The sequence below is a fragment of the Dermochelys coriacea genome, chromosome 1, assembly GCF_009764565.3.
Source record: "Dermochelys coriacea isolate rDerCor1 chromosome 1, rDerCor1.pri.v4, whole genome shotgun sequence".
In the NCBI taxonomy this organism is placed as follows: Eukaryota; Metazoa; Chordata; order Testudines; family Dermochelyidae; genus Dermochelys; species Dermochelys coriacea.
The window spans coordinates 40,309,292-40,326,773 of NC_050068.2; the positions used below are offsets into that span (position 1 = coordinate 40,309,292).

At 43.8% G+C, this 17,482-nt stretch overlaps 2 protein-coding genes across 7 annotated transcripts in view; one reads left to right on the forward strand and one right to left on the reverse strand.

Annotated features, from left to right (window-relative positions):
• The window catches only part of SKA3 (spindle and kinetochore associated complex subunit 3), a 26,677-nt gene extending 13,759 nt beyond the window's left edge, over window positions 1–12,918 (reverse strand). Inside the window, exons 1-3 of one of the 6 annotated variants that reach the window (XM_043504286.1) lie at window positions 12,711–12,918; window positions 8,269–8,385; window positions 525–589 (exon numbers count right to left, since the gene is read on the reverse strand). In XM_043504286.1, the coding sequence (XP_043360221.1) occupies window positions 525–589; window positions 8,269–8,371 (168 nt within the window). In that variant the 5' untranslated portion in view covers window positions 8,372–8,385; window positions 12,711–12,918. Of the gene's footprint in view, window positions 1–524; window positions 590–8,268; window positions 8,387–11,963; window positions 12,007–12,549 lie in introns of those variants that run through there. The other 5 variants (XM_043504287.1, XM_038387602.2, XM_043504289.1 and 2 more) reach the window with 5 other exon arrangements.
• MRPL57 (mitochondrial ribosomal protein L57) lies at window positions 12,788–15,347 on the forward strand. The gene is made up of 2 exons (XM_038387604.2): window positions 12,788–12,923; window positions 14,837–15,347. The coding sequence occupies exon 2, from the start codon at window positions 14,840–14,842 to the stop codon at window positions 15,152–15,154; it is 315 nt and encodes a 104-aa protein (XP_038243532.1). The 5' UTR covers window positions 12,788–12,923; window positions 14,837–14,839; the 3' UTR covers window positions 15,155–15,347.
• The last annotated feature ends 2,135 nt before the right edge of the window (window positions 15,348–17,482 follow it).

A 17,482-nucleotide genomic window follows, 5' to 3' on the forward strand; every position in this document is an offset into this window, starting at 1 on the left:
CATTTTAAAATCAAGATTGGATGTTTTTCTAAAAAATCTGTGCTAAGAATAATTTTCGGGAAGTTGTATAGCCTGTCTTATACAGGAGGTCAAACTAGATGATCACAATGGTCGCTTCTGGCCTTAGAATCTATGAATTCAATATTTAAATACCAGAGTGATAAGACAGTAGACAAAATATTTGTATATTTAAAAATCTTTTTACCATTTTCAACCACATCTGAAAGCCTGAAACTGGGATCTGTTTGCTTACTGAAATTGGGTCTCTATTTCATGAAGTGCACAAATTGGTTTCTTATAAATTTAGTGCCAGCAACTCTATAAACAAAGAATTTACTTATGTAATTAGTTTGGAAAACGAATAATTAGGACTTGCAAACTGAAAGAAAACAAGTCAAATTCTGAGTTGTTAACCTTCATGAGTTAGAACTGTAAAATATTTAATATATAATCTGTAAAGTTATGGAAAATAAAAAGACATGTTGCTGTATAGTTTGACAAGCAAGTGATGAGTCAGTCATTACCTTTAGAGTCCTGACTTCACAATGCAGGTCATGTAAAACTCTCATTGGAGATTCATCTTCATATTCTTCAATATGCATGTTAATGGAAAACGATTTTGGAAGAAAAACAGAGGTTAATATCTTTTCATTAAGTTAGTCAGTAATCTCAATTATTTCTACCATAGACATATAGTTTTATTAGAGTCAACGTGAAAAACAAAACAAAAACAAACAAATACATAAATATATAAAAAAGAACCAAATATAATATTATAAACCAAATGCCCCAAATATCATGAGACTGCAGTGTGACAATTGACACTGCACAGGAGGCAAAGCCACAGGAGGAAGAGGAGAGAAATTGATGAGGATCAATTTAGGTTCACTCCATTACTGCTCCAGTGAATGATGCTAGAAGGTCCTGTTTATAGAAGCAGTATCACCACAGGTATAATCTACTCCTATAAAAATGTTCCGTGAAAATGTGGGATACCTGTGCCAAATTTCACCTATCAGGGTTAACCTTCAACTAAGTTTGGCAGAAACATGGATACAAACATCTATACCTGCAAAAAGCAGAATCAAGTATCAATTCATCTGACTTGTTTGCTTGCATACAGATGCCAGTGTTTCCCACTTATGCATGCAGAAGTCAAAAGCAGGCAGACTTTGTCCCTTATACTGGAAATGAAGGTTAACGTGAATAGATGAAGCAAGAGGGAACATCTGCTACGTGACAAGACACGGCAATGTACAGACCAGGAAAAGTATGAGTTGATCAATCAAATTAAAACCTTGAATCAAATGTGCAGATATGCTATAAAGAAAGCAAGCAATGCAGATAGACAAATAGCATAGGACAGACTGGATCAATAAGGACAATACAAGCAGCAATAGTTTTACATGAAACAGAAAACGTAAGTAAAACCTACTGACTTTAAGGATTAGAGGTAATGGAACAAGGTACTGAACTGTCATCAAAGATTAAATAGCAAAAAACTTAATTAATGCAGTTAAGGTTGCCCGGTGGTATCTCATGCCCCTCCAAAACTCCAAGTTCAACAAAACTCAACTTGTGAAAACCAAGAAATACAAAGTTGAGATACCTGCCCATGCAATCTTAACTCTGCCCACCTGGAGCTGGCAGTAACCACTGGGAATTATCTGCATGCACTCCAGCTGTGTTCGCTGTGTTAGATGTAGCTGTACTGAATGGTGGAGAAATTAGTTGGAGCAGCTTGGAAGAGGTGCAATTGTGATATGAGGCAACCTAGGAGGCTGCAGTCTCTGAGGATTTGAGAGTCCCTCTTCTTGACCCCCGAGTGTGTGATCAAAGAGATGCAAGTGTACTTGAGAAATCTAGTATCTTTCATTTCAGCACTGTACTTTGCAGGTTAAGCTGGCCCGCTGCACTTTAATGTGACTGCTCATCCCAAGCATGAATAAAGTGGGGAGGGTTGAGCACAAGGTTACCCACCTAGCCTCATAAAAAACCCACACTGATTATAGAAAGGGAACCAAGGTATCATTCTGATAAAAATGGCTCATCAGCAGAGAACACTGCTGAGCCTGCATGCTGCATGAAGGCTCCTTGTGAAACCAAGTCTGTGGGAACCTGGACCCTGAAAAGTTTGATGCTGGCAGCAAGAAAACACTTCAAAGTTGTTACTGAAACATGAGAATGTTTCAAATATCAAAGATCATGAAGGAGATGGACAATGTTAGATTCGAAATTCTGGGCATCAGCAAGAAAAGACTGACAAGTGCAGACAAGAAGCGCTTCAAGCAAGAGAAGCCGCATCTCATTTATTTAGGTTATAGTGACAACAAACAATTAGAGGGAGTAGTGCTCATTATGGCAGATTCTACGCAAGGTAATGACCCATCAATTGGGAACATATAAACTAGTGCACCATATACTCCAGACTCCAAACCAGATTCCTAAAAACGTCAATCATACAGTGCTATTCTCTGACAGAAGAACATGGCAATGCTGCTATGATAGGAAGTCACAGAGTTGTTTACCAAGTGAAAATTTCAAAATAGGAAATGGGCCAATAAAAAGCAAAGATGGAAAAATCCTTACAACTGAGGTAGTCCGGAAAAACAAACGAGCAGAACATTTCAAAGGAATTCTTAACAGATCAAGCTCCATTTCAGCGTCAGATTTTGATGAAACATGCAAACTGGATCAACTCGATATTAACATTGGCCCAACAGAGATGTCAAAAGTACAGGCTGCAATCAAGAAACTGAAAAATAAAGCGTTGAGAGATGATCAAATCACAGCAGAAGAGCTAAAAACTTGATATCATCACCATAACAAAACAGACAGTTGGTCAATGAAGATTTGGGAAAAAAGAGACCCCCTAATGACTAGTGAAAAGATGGAATCATTGTCAGAATATCCAAAAAAGGTGATCTTACTGACTGCAAAAATGGGAGAGAAGTTACATTACTCAGTTGTAGGGAAAGCCTTCTGCTGAGTGACACGAAGAAAGGCAGTGGGTGCAAAGATTAGAGAAGAATTCAGGCCCAAGACATCCTGTGTAGAGGAGATATTTATACTAAGGACCATCATAGAAGAATGTCTAACCTGGGAAGCTCCCCTCATCGTCAATTTAATTGATTTTTCAAAAGATATTTGAACAGCCTGCACAGACATACATTGTGTAATGTTCTTCAGTCCTACGGAATCGCAGCTAAAGTTGTCGTCATTATCAAGGCCATGTACAGAGATGCAAAGTGCTCTGTAAGGGTAAACAACCGGACAGGGTAGTTCAACTTGGACACTGCCATAAAACAGGGCTGCATTTTATCTCCACTGTTTGGCATTGCCATAGACTGGAGAATGAAGAAGGGTATTGGCAACACAAACACTGATATATCATGGCAAATGCCTAGAAGACCTAGACTTTGCTAATGATATTGCACTACTGAGTGACACTCCTGAAAAGTTACAAAGACAGACAATCTAGAAAAAACACCAGGCTAAGCAGGGCTCAAGATTAATATGCTAAAACAAACATTGTTGAAGCCCAGTCATCTAGCAGTAAAATCACACTAGAAGGCAAAAACAAAGTAGAACAGTTCACTTACTTAGGCTGCACCATATTGGCCAACAGAGACTTCACGAAGGAAGTGAGATCAAGGATAGGAAAGGCAACACAGCATTTACTAAACTTAACAACGTATGGTAATCAGAGAAATACATAGGCTTGGCAGAACTTTTTATTTTATATAATTTCAACAGAAATATCAATGTTTCTTTTTAAACATTTTTAATTTTCCTTAATTTAAATTTTCAGTTGTGAGAAATTATACAGGGTGTCAGACAATTATTTAATGACAGCAGATGCTGAGATTCAAAAATTTAAAGCTATATAACCATTAAAACACGAATTGTCAATATCACATCAAAATATATAAAGTAAATACCTTTAAATCAAACTTTAATCAGTTCTCAAGCAGAATTTCTTACTTTGCCTATCTGTAAGTTTCAATTATCACATGGCAATATTTTTTCATCAGTTTGTGTGTGCGTATAGTGAAAATGACATTTACTGACATGCAGCAATAAAAATCTAATCCTTCCAAACTTACATATTTAGCATCAGAACAAAACTGAGAATTTTCAATTCAAACATAATCTCTGTGCGAATGTATGGCTTTGAGAGCTGGCTATCTACCAAAACATTAGATAGAAAATTAGATGCATTCAAAAATAAGTGCCCAGAAAAGATTTTGGGCATTGGTTGGAAAGACTTCATTACGAAGACAAGGTCCGAGAAATCACCAACCAGCCAATTGTTGCCATCAGAATCAGAAAGAAGCACGGCACATATTTGGGACAAGAGCTCTGGATGCCAACACACAGATTTCCACATGAAGCTGTCAAGTGGAAAACAACTGGCTTGAGGAAACAAGGCTGCCCAAGAGAAACCTTCAGAAGAACCCTTAGAAGGGCAAGCAAAATAGTTGATTGACACCCTAGAGCAGATGGAAGCAACAGCAAATGACAGAGAAGAATGGAAGAGACTAGTTTCTGCCCTGTGCACCAACACTGGCATGGGAAGGATGTAATGTAATTTACTTATGTAGTTTGTGTCACTAGTGGGGGAGATAGTCTGCAGTTAGGTGGAAGAAAACTCGTGATTTGAGTTTAATGAAGGGTAAATACAGGTATAGCGTTAGTTAGTATTGTGTGCATAAGGTGAAGAGTTTGTAAAAAAAGAGGCTGAAGGGGTTGTAAAATTTAGCAGATATGGTGTTCTTTGTGTAGAGTAGGCTAAGTATACTAGTGTAGAGCAGGTGTAGGTAGCTCTTGTTCAGCTCAGCGAAAAGGCAGAGGGTGAGTATGTGTTACGGTAGAATGGGTGAGTACGGTAGCACTGTATTTCCTGGTTTTCACAAGTTTGAGTTTGGCTGAATTTGACGTTCTGGAACGGCAAGATACCACTGAGCAACTTTAACTTGGCATTACATTTTTTTGCTATTTAAATTTCCTCTTTTTAAAAAACAAAACAAAACAAAATCTTGTTGGTAGGAGCTATCAGTCATTTAGACAGTTGCAATTATATCAATGTCCAGTCCAGATGTTCCTGTGGCCAGGTAATGAGAATAATACCTTGCTCTTATATATTACTTTTCATCATTGTATCTCAAGAAGTGAAACATTATCCCCATTGTACAGATGGGGAAACTGAGGCAGCGAGCAGTTAAAGTGACTTGACCAAAGTCATCCTACAGTCTAGTGGAAAAGTCAGGAATAGAGCCCAAGTTTTCTGAGTCCAAGTCCAAGTCCACTAGCCTATGGGATTCCTAAGTATGCCTACACTCCCACTCCCACCCCCTCCTCTCTTACGTTTTGTTATGGTGGAATGAGGATAATGGTTGTGTTTTGAAATGCTAGGACTGTGTAGTAGCAAAAAAGCTGGTGAGAAAAATCTCAGAAATGGTCTATATCCAAAAAACTTGACAATGTTATTACATTGTGATTACTGGAACTTTATACATTTGAGAGAAGACTGGTGCGTGTATCACTTCTCTCCCATTCCCTCACTATTCCCTGAAATGTATAGCCCCACTCCCCAATCCCAGCACACATACAAAGGTAGGGAGAGGGGCTCAGACCACCTGGATCCTGGCATACACATCTGAGGGAAGAATGTGGGGCTTATGGGAGCCCCTACCTGTATTTCCCCCAGTCGCCCTGCCACTCATCTCCATTTCCAGCTCATACTGTCCATCCCATCAAACTATTAGCATATTAGAAATCAGATGTGAACAAAGCCACATTGATAGAACCAGTGAACTTTAAGAAAAGCTGTTTCCCACCCCAAGAGACTGTATCTCAGAACCTGCTGCTAAAATGACCCCAAATTTGGATTATTAACCCTATCATACACCTCCCTAAAACAAAAATAATTCAAGATAATCTGGATATGCATCAAATCTTAGAACACTTAGAAGAATCATTCTTTAAATTAAATTAAATTAAATTAAAACAAAACATCTTTAAATAAATTAATCTCTGTAGCAGAACTGGTGCTCCACTATAATATTTAGAAATTCATAATCAGCAACTGCTTTGCTATATGCAGCTTCCCCAGAACAAGATAACCTGAAGGCATAGGAGACTCAGAGGTGTACAGTGGCCAATTTATCTCAATGTAATAGTCTCAGCTGAATGAGAACACCTCATGGAAATGAATGCAGCCTGAAACAATAACCCTGAGATGTGTAAACTGCTCCACTCATTTCAATGAGTGTTCCCTCCCCTCCCCAGTGCTGGAGAGCCTGTGATATGCATCAAGCATGCTTGTTATCAACTCCTTATCCCAGTGTGAGCCTTGTGTTCTTGGTGCATGCTCCCAGAATGCCTATTCTCAGCTTCATACTCAAAAAGACAGGGTTTCCCCAGATGCTGGCTCAGATAAGGGGGCAGGGAGAGGGGCTCTGACCCCCACAAAGGGGACCAGATGCCAGCTCACATGAAGTCAGGGGCATGTGTCCCCCAGATCCTGGCATACACATGGGAGGAGAGAACATGGGGCTAACAGGCACCCATTTAGTTCAAGCATTAGGAGAATGGAGAAGCAAAATCTTTGGCTAATACTGTTCTGAACTTTGCTACTACAAAGGGCTGGTGGGCATCTCTCTGGGAGCAACCTTCAAGTGAATGAAACCCTTGTGTCAGGATCAGAGCCATGGTTTTAGCAAAAATATATTCGTAGAATATGCCAATCTAAAAAAAAAAAAAAAAAGAGGATTTTTTTGAGTGGGGGGACTGTATCTCAGGAACCCCTTGTCAAAGGACCCTAAATTTGGATCACTAACCCTAGCCCATGGTCTCATGAAGAACATCAAATTTCAAGTGCTTAGATTACTGGGAGAGTAGTGTTTCAAGCTGGTCTTGACTTAACTGTAGTAAACCTGGTGGTCCGCTACAATATTCAAGGCCAGACTTGATACCTGTTAAGGACAGTTTAAAAACAACAATGTAATTCTGCTATTACACAGAAAGTTAGACTACATAACCCACTAGGAGAAGAGGGTCACAAACTGTGGTCCCTGGAGAGCAGACTGGTTATATGGAAATGGCTATTCTTGTTCGTAGCTTCTAAATTTAATCAAAAGAGGACTAAAAATTCAATACTTGCCTAATGCTATCTTTCCATACAACTGCAGTAAGGATGTTAGCTGATCATGAATCAGAAGAAAGGTGACTTCTACACAGTTGTGTCAACAAATCTATAAAGATGTATGAAAAAATTGAGAACCCCTGTAACTAGAGGTCTCTTCTCAGCCAAGTAGTTCTATCATGTAGAAACCTTATCTAGAGTGACAAAATCTGTACTAATCAAAGAAATGCATGAATGAGTTTGAATAAGGACACTGTGACAGATACGTGGGGACTATTTTATCAACTTGATGAGACTCATCTGTATTGTCATGATACTATTGTATCACCTTTATAAATTGTACCTACACATTTTATATATCTTTGTGGACTAGAGATTGTATTCTTCTTCCTGGGGGAGGGTTACTGCATCTCCTCCAGGAAATCAGGCTATGTCTACACTATCACTTATGTCAACAAAACTTATGTTGCTCAGGGGTGTGAATATTCCACTCCCTTGAGCGACATAAGTTACATTGGAGTAAGTGTTAGTGTGCACAGGGCTATGTTGCCGACACAGCTTCTGCCACTTGCAGAGTGGATTTTTTATGTCGAAGGAGAGCTTCACTACATATGCTGCAGCCCACAACTTAAATATGCGCGAACAAGGTTAACAAAATAAGTTTAAGCAAACTTTTCACATGTAGGTAATGCTGTGTCACTATTATTTTCTAGAAGAGAGGTATCATATTTTTAAACAATTTGCAGTTTCCACACCTGATAATCACAAATTTTCCCTTTTTCATATCAAATGTTAAAAAAGACCATTCTAGGAACATACCATTCAAGATTTAACCCACAACATACAGACATTTCAACAAAAAAAAATACTTACAAGACCAAAAAAAGTTAAAGTTTTGAACTAGGCATGTGGCCTTCAAAGTCTATAGATCTCAGCATTCAACATTCTATCTTAATCCAAATATCCAGATCACATCAGAAACTAGAATCTGCATTTCCATACAAAAGAGCAGGTTGGAAATACTTTGACCTCTCTTTTAATGTGTTTTTCTTGCTTAGAGCACAAAGCTAACAGCTTTCACTAAAGTACCAGATTTGAGGTGCAACCTCTCACACACTTACGTGTATCTTCTCTATTTAATGCTTGTTCAAGCTGCTCAGCCTCTTTCTCCAAAGTGACAGCTAAAGCACGCAGTTTGCTGAAGAAACTTCCCGTCACCTCCATAATGAAGAAAATCACTAGAGAAGACAAGGCAAACACCTATCAGCAACTTAATAGTTAACATTTACATAGGCCATCTCTTGCACCAGCTACCCAGAGCTAACGAACTACAGCATGAAGCACAGCAGTGGGGTATGAGGGGAAATTTTATTCCTGAATACCACAGGAAAACTGTACTCTTACAAAGTGCCATAAGTGATTTCAAGAGACAAGGTAGGTGAGGTAATATCTTTTATTGGACCAACTTCTGTGGGGGAGAGAGACAAGCTTCAGATCCTGAAGAAGAGCTCTGTATAGCTTGAAAGCTCATCTCTCTCCCCAACAGAATTTGGTCTGATAAAAGTTATTACCTCACCCACCTTGTCTCTCTAATATCCTGGGACTGACTGACATGGCTACAAACTACACTGCATATAAGTGGCTTAAGGTCATCTCTGAAATATGCAACTGTATAGAACTCCATATATCCATGAAAACAGGGGGTACCAAAGTGTGAGCTTATTGGAAATGGGATGCCAAAAAACTAAAAAGTGTTTCAGTCTCAAATGAACAGACGTTGCATGCAGTGCAGGTCTCCAGAATACGCCCATGAAACAAAATGCACTCTCCTGGCCATATTGACCCATGATGGTGAAAAACATCACCAGACACTCTGGCATAAAGTTCTACTTAGCAGTGTATTTGCACTGAGGCTGCGCAGATAGGTGCTGTACTCTCATGTGACACCAAGCTGGCTGGCTTCCTGCTATGCCTAGCCTTAGGTTGTACCTGTGATGCTGTATACTAAGGAAGATAACTAGTAACACTAATACAGTCACCACTGTTACAAATTGCTATAAATCCTGCACAAAGTATGTCATGTATCAATGGAAAAGCTATATGTTTAATATGATTATTCTGTTTAAATCCAGGTATCATCATTGTATCTGAAGTTCTGAAACAGGCAGTTCTCGACTTTACGGCATTCGACTTACGACGAATGGCACTAACATTTCTGAATTGACACCCTGATTCAACTTATGACGATTGGTTTTGACTTTACGACGCTCGGTCCCACAATGGAGTGTATTGCAGTTCTGAGTTACAACGCAATTTACAAGAACGAATTGTGTCATAAGTCTGAGGACTGCCTGTATTATACAACCCCAGGAGGGGGGCCAGAAGCCTGAGCCCACCTGCTCCGGGTGTGGTGGGGGCAAAGCCCGAGCACTTCTGCTATAGGTAGGGTGGGAAGTGGAAGCCCAAGGGCTTCAGCCCCATACAGGGGGCCTGTATCCTGAGCCCTGGCACCCAGGGCTGAAGCCCTCAGGCTTGGGCTTCAGCCCTGGGCCCCAGCAAGTCTAAGCCAGCCCAGGCAACCCCATTAAAATGGGGTCACGTCCCACTTTGGGATCCCGACCAATAGTTTGAAAACCGCTGGGCTATGTGTTTGTATATCAAGTATGTTTTGGTCTTGGGTGACACCCACAGGGCAAATTTACATCCATACTAGCCATCCCTGCGTTGCTGGGCCATTGAAGAGACTCAGCTCGCCCAGTGAGCCTCTCCTGGAGATGTTTCAGAAAGCACCAGACAATGGCTGCCTCATGGTTCAGTGAGGCATGAAGAATGTGATCTAAGACTCCCTCTTTTTGCCAGTAACTTCCCGGATCCCAATAAGACTGCGGGTATAAAATTGGAGCCTGTGACTTCACTGTTTTGTCTTTCTTGCTCCACTGCTCTAGATTGTGATTTCTAACAAGTAAGCTTTGGAAAAACACTGATGATCCCCAATCTTTTTGGGTGATCCAGGGAGATTTATTGCACGCTAGCAGAATCACCATCTCTGCTATTATCCTGACCTACAGACTCTGAAATCAACTGTATGATTCCTTTAACCATTTAATAACTCTCTTCTTTTCTATTAACAAACAGTTTTTAGTTCAGTAAAGGAATTGGCTGCAGAATGGTATTTGGTAAGATCCTAAAAGCATATATTGAGCTGGGGAAGGTGGCTGGTCCACTGGGATTGGAAGAACTTCATATGTGATTTCTAGTTTTAATAATCATTCATCACAAAAATCCAGTTGTCTGGGTGGTAAGTCAGGGACTGGAATGCCTAAGGAAACTGTGTTTTGGCTTCTTGATAACTAGTGTGGTGGTACAGGAGTCACTGTTAACTGGTTTGGTGAAATCTTATTCTAGAATAAACCACCAGTTAGGGGCGTATCTGCCCTGTTTCTGGACTTAGTGGTAGCCCATACCAAACAAAGAGACAGTACCAAACTGCACAGCTTGAACTACTGAGGTGAACTTATGAAGTTCCATGTCATGCTGCTAGTGCTCCTCTCACCCAAAAAAAAAAAAAACATACAGGGACAGCTCAGAGCAGCTGCAAAACCTGCAGCTGCAGAGAACTCTGACAGCAAAGGGCTCCCACACAGAAATCCACTGTAAAAGCCAGAACAGGGCTGGGAGACCAGGGACACATGGGGAATTTCCTCCTATCCCCCCAGGGGAATTGGGCGGGGGGGGGGGAGGGAAGGGTGGTCAGCAAATAAAGGCTGGCTATAGAATTAAGGAAAGCCACCTAGCTCTTCTGCTAAAGAACTAGCTGGCTGCAATTCCAGCCTCCTCCAGGCAGGGGGAACAGCTGTGCAATTTAGGCAGCAACTGTAGACAGGGGCCCAGCTTGGAAGATGTTGAGGAGCAAGGCAAGCTTCAAGAGGGCAGCATGTCCCGGATGAAGTCCCCACTTCCAACCAAACCTCCCCCATCAGAGTCCTCTGCCATTTTACCCCCTTTTCACTAATACCATTTTTTCCATTTTCTGTGAGAGCTACTTTAAATATTTTGTATTGTCCTTGCCTGACATTTCATTCAGAGGGAAGCCAAGGGGACTTTGGCTCATGTTCAACAACAGGCCAGATGAGAATTAGCAGGAATTTAGTTTAAATGCAAATTAGACAAGTTAAAGTCAAGCCATCGACAGCAGTTCAGCGGCACACAGCGGGCATGGATTAGCACTGACATTGCAATCCCTGTTAGTACCCAGGCTGGAGAAGCTAATGAGCCAACCAGGGGACCAAATTCGGTGATGAATCCTAGTCACGTGCCAACTGTGGCACGTTATGTGTAGGCTAAGAAGAAAAAGCCCCACAGATGAGGATGTCAGGTAGGACACATTCCACGTGTGTTTCTTAAGTTACCAGACACACAGTACTAATGACAGGTTTCAGAGTAGCAGCCGTGTTAGTCTGTATTCGCAAAAGGAAAAGGAGTACTTGTGGCACCTTAGAGACTAACAAATTTATTAGAGCATAAGCTTTCGTGAGCTACAGCTCACTTCATCCGATGATGATGCATCCGATGAAGTGAGCTGTAGCTCACGAAAGCTTATGCTCTAATAAATTTGTTAGTCTCTAAGGTGCCACAAGTCCTCCTTTTCTTTTTACAGTACTAATGGCAGCTCCACGGTGTTTCTTTTTGACAGCCTGTCTAGAAAGCGGAGGTGTTTAAAGAGGTTGTTATAATCACACATTTAATGCTTCCTGAGACATTTACTTTACTGAGTCCATAAGTACTTAGGCCAATTAAGGCGCCCCAATAAATGCACCCAGAGAGGAGCAACGTGCATGTGGCATTTCACACACCAGTTGCAGGAGAGGGGGCTGGGAACTCTCACAGCGGGAAAAGCACAAATGTCCTGGGAGTTGTATCTCTGCAATGACAGCGAATCCTGTGGGTTCAGCCCTTGCACCCAGGCCCCTTTGCCACCCGGATGCCAGTGGTATGTGCGATAGGGGCACAGCCCGACCGGATGGCACGTAGTATTTGAGATGTTGGGGGCGCACCAAGGTACGGTGCAAATTAAAGTCGTTTCAGAGCCCTGCAGAGGGGGCTCGGCGAATGCAATAACCGCCCAACCCCCGGCCTGTACCTGTGGGGCAGCTCAGGTAAGGCAATAATCCCCCCCCCCCCGCATGTATCTGTATGTGTGTGGGGGGGACTCCCCTAATGCAATCACAGCCACCCCTCCCCTCCGCGCGCACGGGTGTGGGAGCGAGGGCTCCGCTAACGACCCCGCCGGGCCCCAGCACGCCCCTCCTCGCAGTGTCTGTGCCCGCGCCGGACGGACCGTCTCCCGGCTTAGCTCGGCGGCAGCCCGGGCACAGGGCAGAGACGAGGCCCCCCAGCCCCACCCGACAGCGCGCGGCAGAGCCGTTACCCGCCGCCGCCGCCGCCGCCGCCGCTCTAGGGTTTGCTCGCCCGGCTCAGGCCCTTGCGGCTGGAACAGAGACCAAAACACCCGCCGCCGCCGCGCGCGCCGCGCACTGCGTTTGAAAGCCCCAGCGGCACGAACCCCATTGGGCGCTGCCAGGCCCCGCCCCTCCCGCTGAGGCGCTCCGAGTCTCGCGATAGAAGCCGGCGTCGGCGGCCCCAGGCGCGCACGCGCTGCGATGACCCCGCTCGGCGCCTGGTGGAGGCCGTTGCCGCCTTGTCCGCGGAAGTGAGCGGGCTGTGGTGAACGAAGCCGGTACCGGGGCCGGTCGGTGAGGCCGGACCTCGCCTCAGGGTAAAGGGCTCCAGGCGCGGACAGCCCCCCCCACCCCCGGGCCTGTCGCTCCCTAGCTCGCGCGGCCCGGCCTGTGCCAGCCCGCAGCCATCCCCGCTGCCTCCTACGCAGCTGCGGCCCCCACGGGGAGCCCTGGCCCCCGGCGGTTCTCGCGTGATGCCCCGTAGCTCCGGCTCGGCGGGCGAGTAGCCCCCGCCCCCGGCCGGGCCTCCTGAGCCCCGGCTTCCCCCGCCTCCGCGGGCTTAACACTTGGCCGCTGAGCCGCTCTGTGGGGGCGGGGTGCCGGTCAGCCAGCGCCCTGGGGAGCGTCATCTGGGCCCCTGCAAGCGATGCGATTCAGTGCCGCGGGGCGCAAAGCTACGCCCCTGGGAACGCGCGTCCCGCCCGGGGGCCGCCCGCGTGCTAGAAGGCGGCGACTCTGGCGAGGATTTAAGGGGGGGGCCAGTGAACCAGCCGCTCAAGACGAGCGGCTAGTGTAATGCTGTGGCAAAACGGGCTGCTGCAAGCTTTGAACGTGTCCAAGCCTCTTTATACGGCATTGGGGAGACTGATACTGGAATCTAATTCAGGGCCCCCCCCCAGGCAAAAAGTTATTGGAGAGGATGCACAGAGCCAAAAAAATGATGAAAGGGTGGGGAAAAGTGCCTTACAGGTAGAAACTTAACGTTTAGCTAAATTAAAAATCAATAAATACATTAAAAATCAGGAGGTGAGTTGATTGTGGTGTGTAACAGGTTTCAGAGTAGCAGCCGTGTTAGTCTGTATTCGCAAAAAGAAAAGGAGGACTTGTGGCACCTTAGAGACTAACGAATTTATTTGAGCATAAGCTTTCGTGAGCTACAGCTCACTTCATCAGATGCATTCAGTGGAAAATACAGTGGGGAGATTTATATACACACACAGAACATGAAACAATGGGTTTTACAGTGTGTATGATATAAATCTCCCCACTATATTTTCCACCAAATGCATCCGATGAAGTGAGCTGTAGCTCATGAAAGCTTCTGCTCAAATAAATTCGTTAGTCTCTAAGGTGCCACAAGTCCTCCTTTTCTTTTTTGTGGTGTGTAAGTACCTTTACAGGGAGAAAATACCAGGTACTAAAAGGTTCTTTTACAAGAACCAAAGAGTGGAAGGTAATGCTGGACAAATATCCATTAGAAGTAAGGCATATAATAAACAGGGAGGATGATTAACCATTGGTTCTACCACAGAAAGTGGTGGATTATGTCTGTCTTCACATTAAGACTATCCCGGATGCCTTTCTGAAAAACTTGCTTTAGTCAAACAGAAGTTATTGGCCTGGATGCAGGGATAACTGGGTGAAATTCAGTAGCCTGTGTTGTACAGATCAGATTAGAATATCGAATGATCCATTTTGGCCTTTAAAAAAAAACTGTGAAACTCTGATGCATCCACCACCATAGAATCTGTCTGAATGCTGGTTATTTCAGGGTGGCAAGTTTGTAAATGTTCAGCTTTGTAACACTTGACTCTAATGCAGTGTTTCCCAAATTCCAACCAGCGTGTCCAACAGGTGTGTCCTGGAATTTTTTGAAAAAGTAAATGTGAGAACAAGGAGTGGGGGGGGGGGAAAGCTGCCTTCTGACTGGCTATTTGTCTGTCTCACTGCCCTACCTCCTTCAGGGGCAGAGCAACTAATCATAGCTCAATCTCCCTCTCTTCCACTCTGCCCGTTCTCTCCTGCAGCTGTTGGCTGGTGGAAGAGCCCCTGGAGCTCCAGGTGTGCTGCTGCAGAGTAAAGGTTGGGAAAGGTAGAGAAAAGGCTGCTCTAATAGCTTAAAAGTGTTGAGCAAGTGTTTTAAGTGTACAGAAACTCGTGTTATTTCTACGATGGCTTTAATGATTCATAATAAATTAAAAAGCTTATATATAATCTTATTTACTTTAAGGTAATGTTTCTGACCACAGCACTGCTCAGAAAAAGGATTCCTGGGAAACAATGGATTGGCAAATACAGAAGACCAAGAGTGGTCACTCTTTCAATGAAGCGTTCAATGATTCAAAGGCTGGAAGTTGAAGCCGAGAATGAATATTGGCTGAGTCGACCATACATGACACCAGAGCAGGAATATAAACATAATGCAGAGCGGAGACTTGCAAAATGGGAGGCCTTTAAAAGCCAGTTGATATCTAAATTTCCTGAACATCGATATGTTGCGGATCATTTAAACCACTTGAATGTGACTAAAAAATGGACACACTCTTAAATCATATCTGTTCACTTTTTGGCATATTTGCAGTGGTCTACCATCTGATCTGTTGCAGGCTGTTCAACACCTCTTATGGAAAATTTTGTACTGGATATAAAAATGTGGGGATAAGGATGTGAATCAATGAACATTTGTCTTCTGTTAATATATGTAGAGTTAATGACATTAAAATCAAGCATACAGGGAAAAATGTGAGGTTTTTTTCCTTAATCTTAGCTCACTACACAGTGAAAGCTTTCCATGCATCTCCTGTGTATACCTATCTTCTGTTATAAAGAAGGGGTTTGGTATAGGGCCATGCTGCATTTGGCAGTGGGAGTTGCTGTAAGGCAATTGCTTTTGGGTAATGGGAGTTGGGCAGAGTCAGTGTAAATGAGCATTTTTCTTCACTAGCTTCCTCCTCAAAATTGGGGGGAAAAGCAACCTTAGTAGGTTAACCAGTATTATTGCTGGCGTTTTCCTATCAAGTCACTTTGCTTTATTATGAAATGAACATGCATAACTGATGTGGGCATGAGGTTGTCTGATTATGCTATTCTGGGTAGATTGATATGTAAGAATAATAGTATCTGTGCCAAAAAAAATTCTCCAAATTAAAAAATAATCTGGAGAAACAAAAGGCATTGAGGCCATGTTAGTATTAAGAGTTTCTCATAACTAAATGTAAGGATTTAGTCATACTTACGGGTATGTTTTATTTGACCCATCTCTTCCCAGAACAGCATCCCAGGGTCAAGGAAGCCAAGTCCTCTTGTCAACACCATCTATGCAGCAGTGCATTTATATTCAGGCTGTATGTGTCCCTGCCTGGGCATTTACTCTCAACTAGGAGGATGTTTGAGAACACTATCTGCACATGCAACTTCTTCCCCTCGCTCCCACAGCCATAGTCCTTTCACATATATGCTTTCATGGTGTTGCTGTCTGGTCTGGTTTTCCTTAACTTAGATTACAAATGCTCCAGGGCAGGGATTCTTATATTGTGTGTACCAATTTTTTTTCTACAGTGAATTTTACTCGTGAAATTTTTGGGCATTCTGTGCCAAAAAATTAATTCTGCATACACTATTTTACAAATTTTCCAACTTCATTTGTCAATGAATAAATGCAGGGGCTGCAGAGGCCACTGGCTGCATTAAGGTGGGAGATCACCCTATAACCTCACCACCTGGGACATGGACTCAGTGGTGAGACTGCACCCAACCCTGACATAGCATAAGGCTGGGGCCTGTGCCAGAAACCTTGGGGCCCTGCTTCTCTGCACCAGGAGTGGGGCAGGCACAATCCAAGTATGGAGGGGCTCAGTGTGCAGTGAGAGACTCTGTGTGGGACATCTGGGTGCAGGCAGTTCAGTAGGGGGATCTGGATGCAGAGGCTTTTGGGGGGTGGGTTCCAGGGGTAGGGGCAATGGGACTCAGCAGGGGGATCTGGGTGCTTGATGGGGGTCTATGTGCAGCTAATTAGGGGTCAGTGGCAAGGGGGCTTGGATGTGGGGGCTCACTGGGGTTTGAGTGCAGGGAGCGTTGGGGGGTGGTCTGGGTGCAGGGGTTGAGGTTCAGGTATGGAGGGTTCTGGGTGTACAGTGTGAGGCTTGGCAGGAGTGTTGGGGTATGGGAAATCCAGCTGCATGGGGGAACAGCTCCCCATACAGTGACCCCTGCACCTGAGGAGTGATGGGGGCAGGAAGCAGGGGCGGATGCTGAGCTTCCTGCAGCTGGGGGAGGTTGCTTGGGGTGGGTCTGACAGCCCCAGCCTCTCCTTGCAGGGGGTGTCCCATCTGCTCCTGCCTCTAGCTCAGCTGGGACTAGCAGCTGATCCTGGCTCAGGGTAGGAGCCATTGACTGGGATAGCCCCAGCCCTGGGGTGATTCACATCTCTGCCAGCTGCTCCAGGTGCCAGAAATGATGTACATGTGCAACTAGGGAGTGGTGCGTGACTGCTCTTGCAGCTTCCCTGTCAGTCATTTTTCTGCAGGGAAGCAAATCTTCAGGGGACATGAATTCTGCGCATGTGCAGTGGCGCAAAATTCCTTCAGGAGTATGAATTTAAATGACCACTATTACAAAGCTTTAATTACTATTATGTTGTTATAGTATCTGAAACACCAGCTGATAGAGAGGCCAAATTGTACTATCACTTCATAATGACCCTAGTACTGGCAAGGGGCACAATAAATTAACTAGTATAAGTAGCTGAAAGCCATCATATACGTTTTAAAACTAAGTTTGTATTTCAGAATCAACCTGTTTAGTTTAATGTACAACAGCTGACCTACTGGTATATTTCCTTTCATAGGAATAAATTCTGTTCAAGAGGAAACAAAAC

Coding starts and splice junctions, on each gene's coding strand:
- MRPL57 (XM_038387604.2), top strand. CDS start 14,840: ATGTTTCTGACCACAGCACTGCTCAGAAAAAGGATTCCTGGGAAACAA.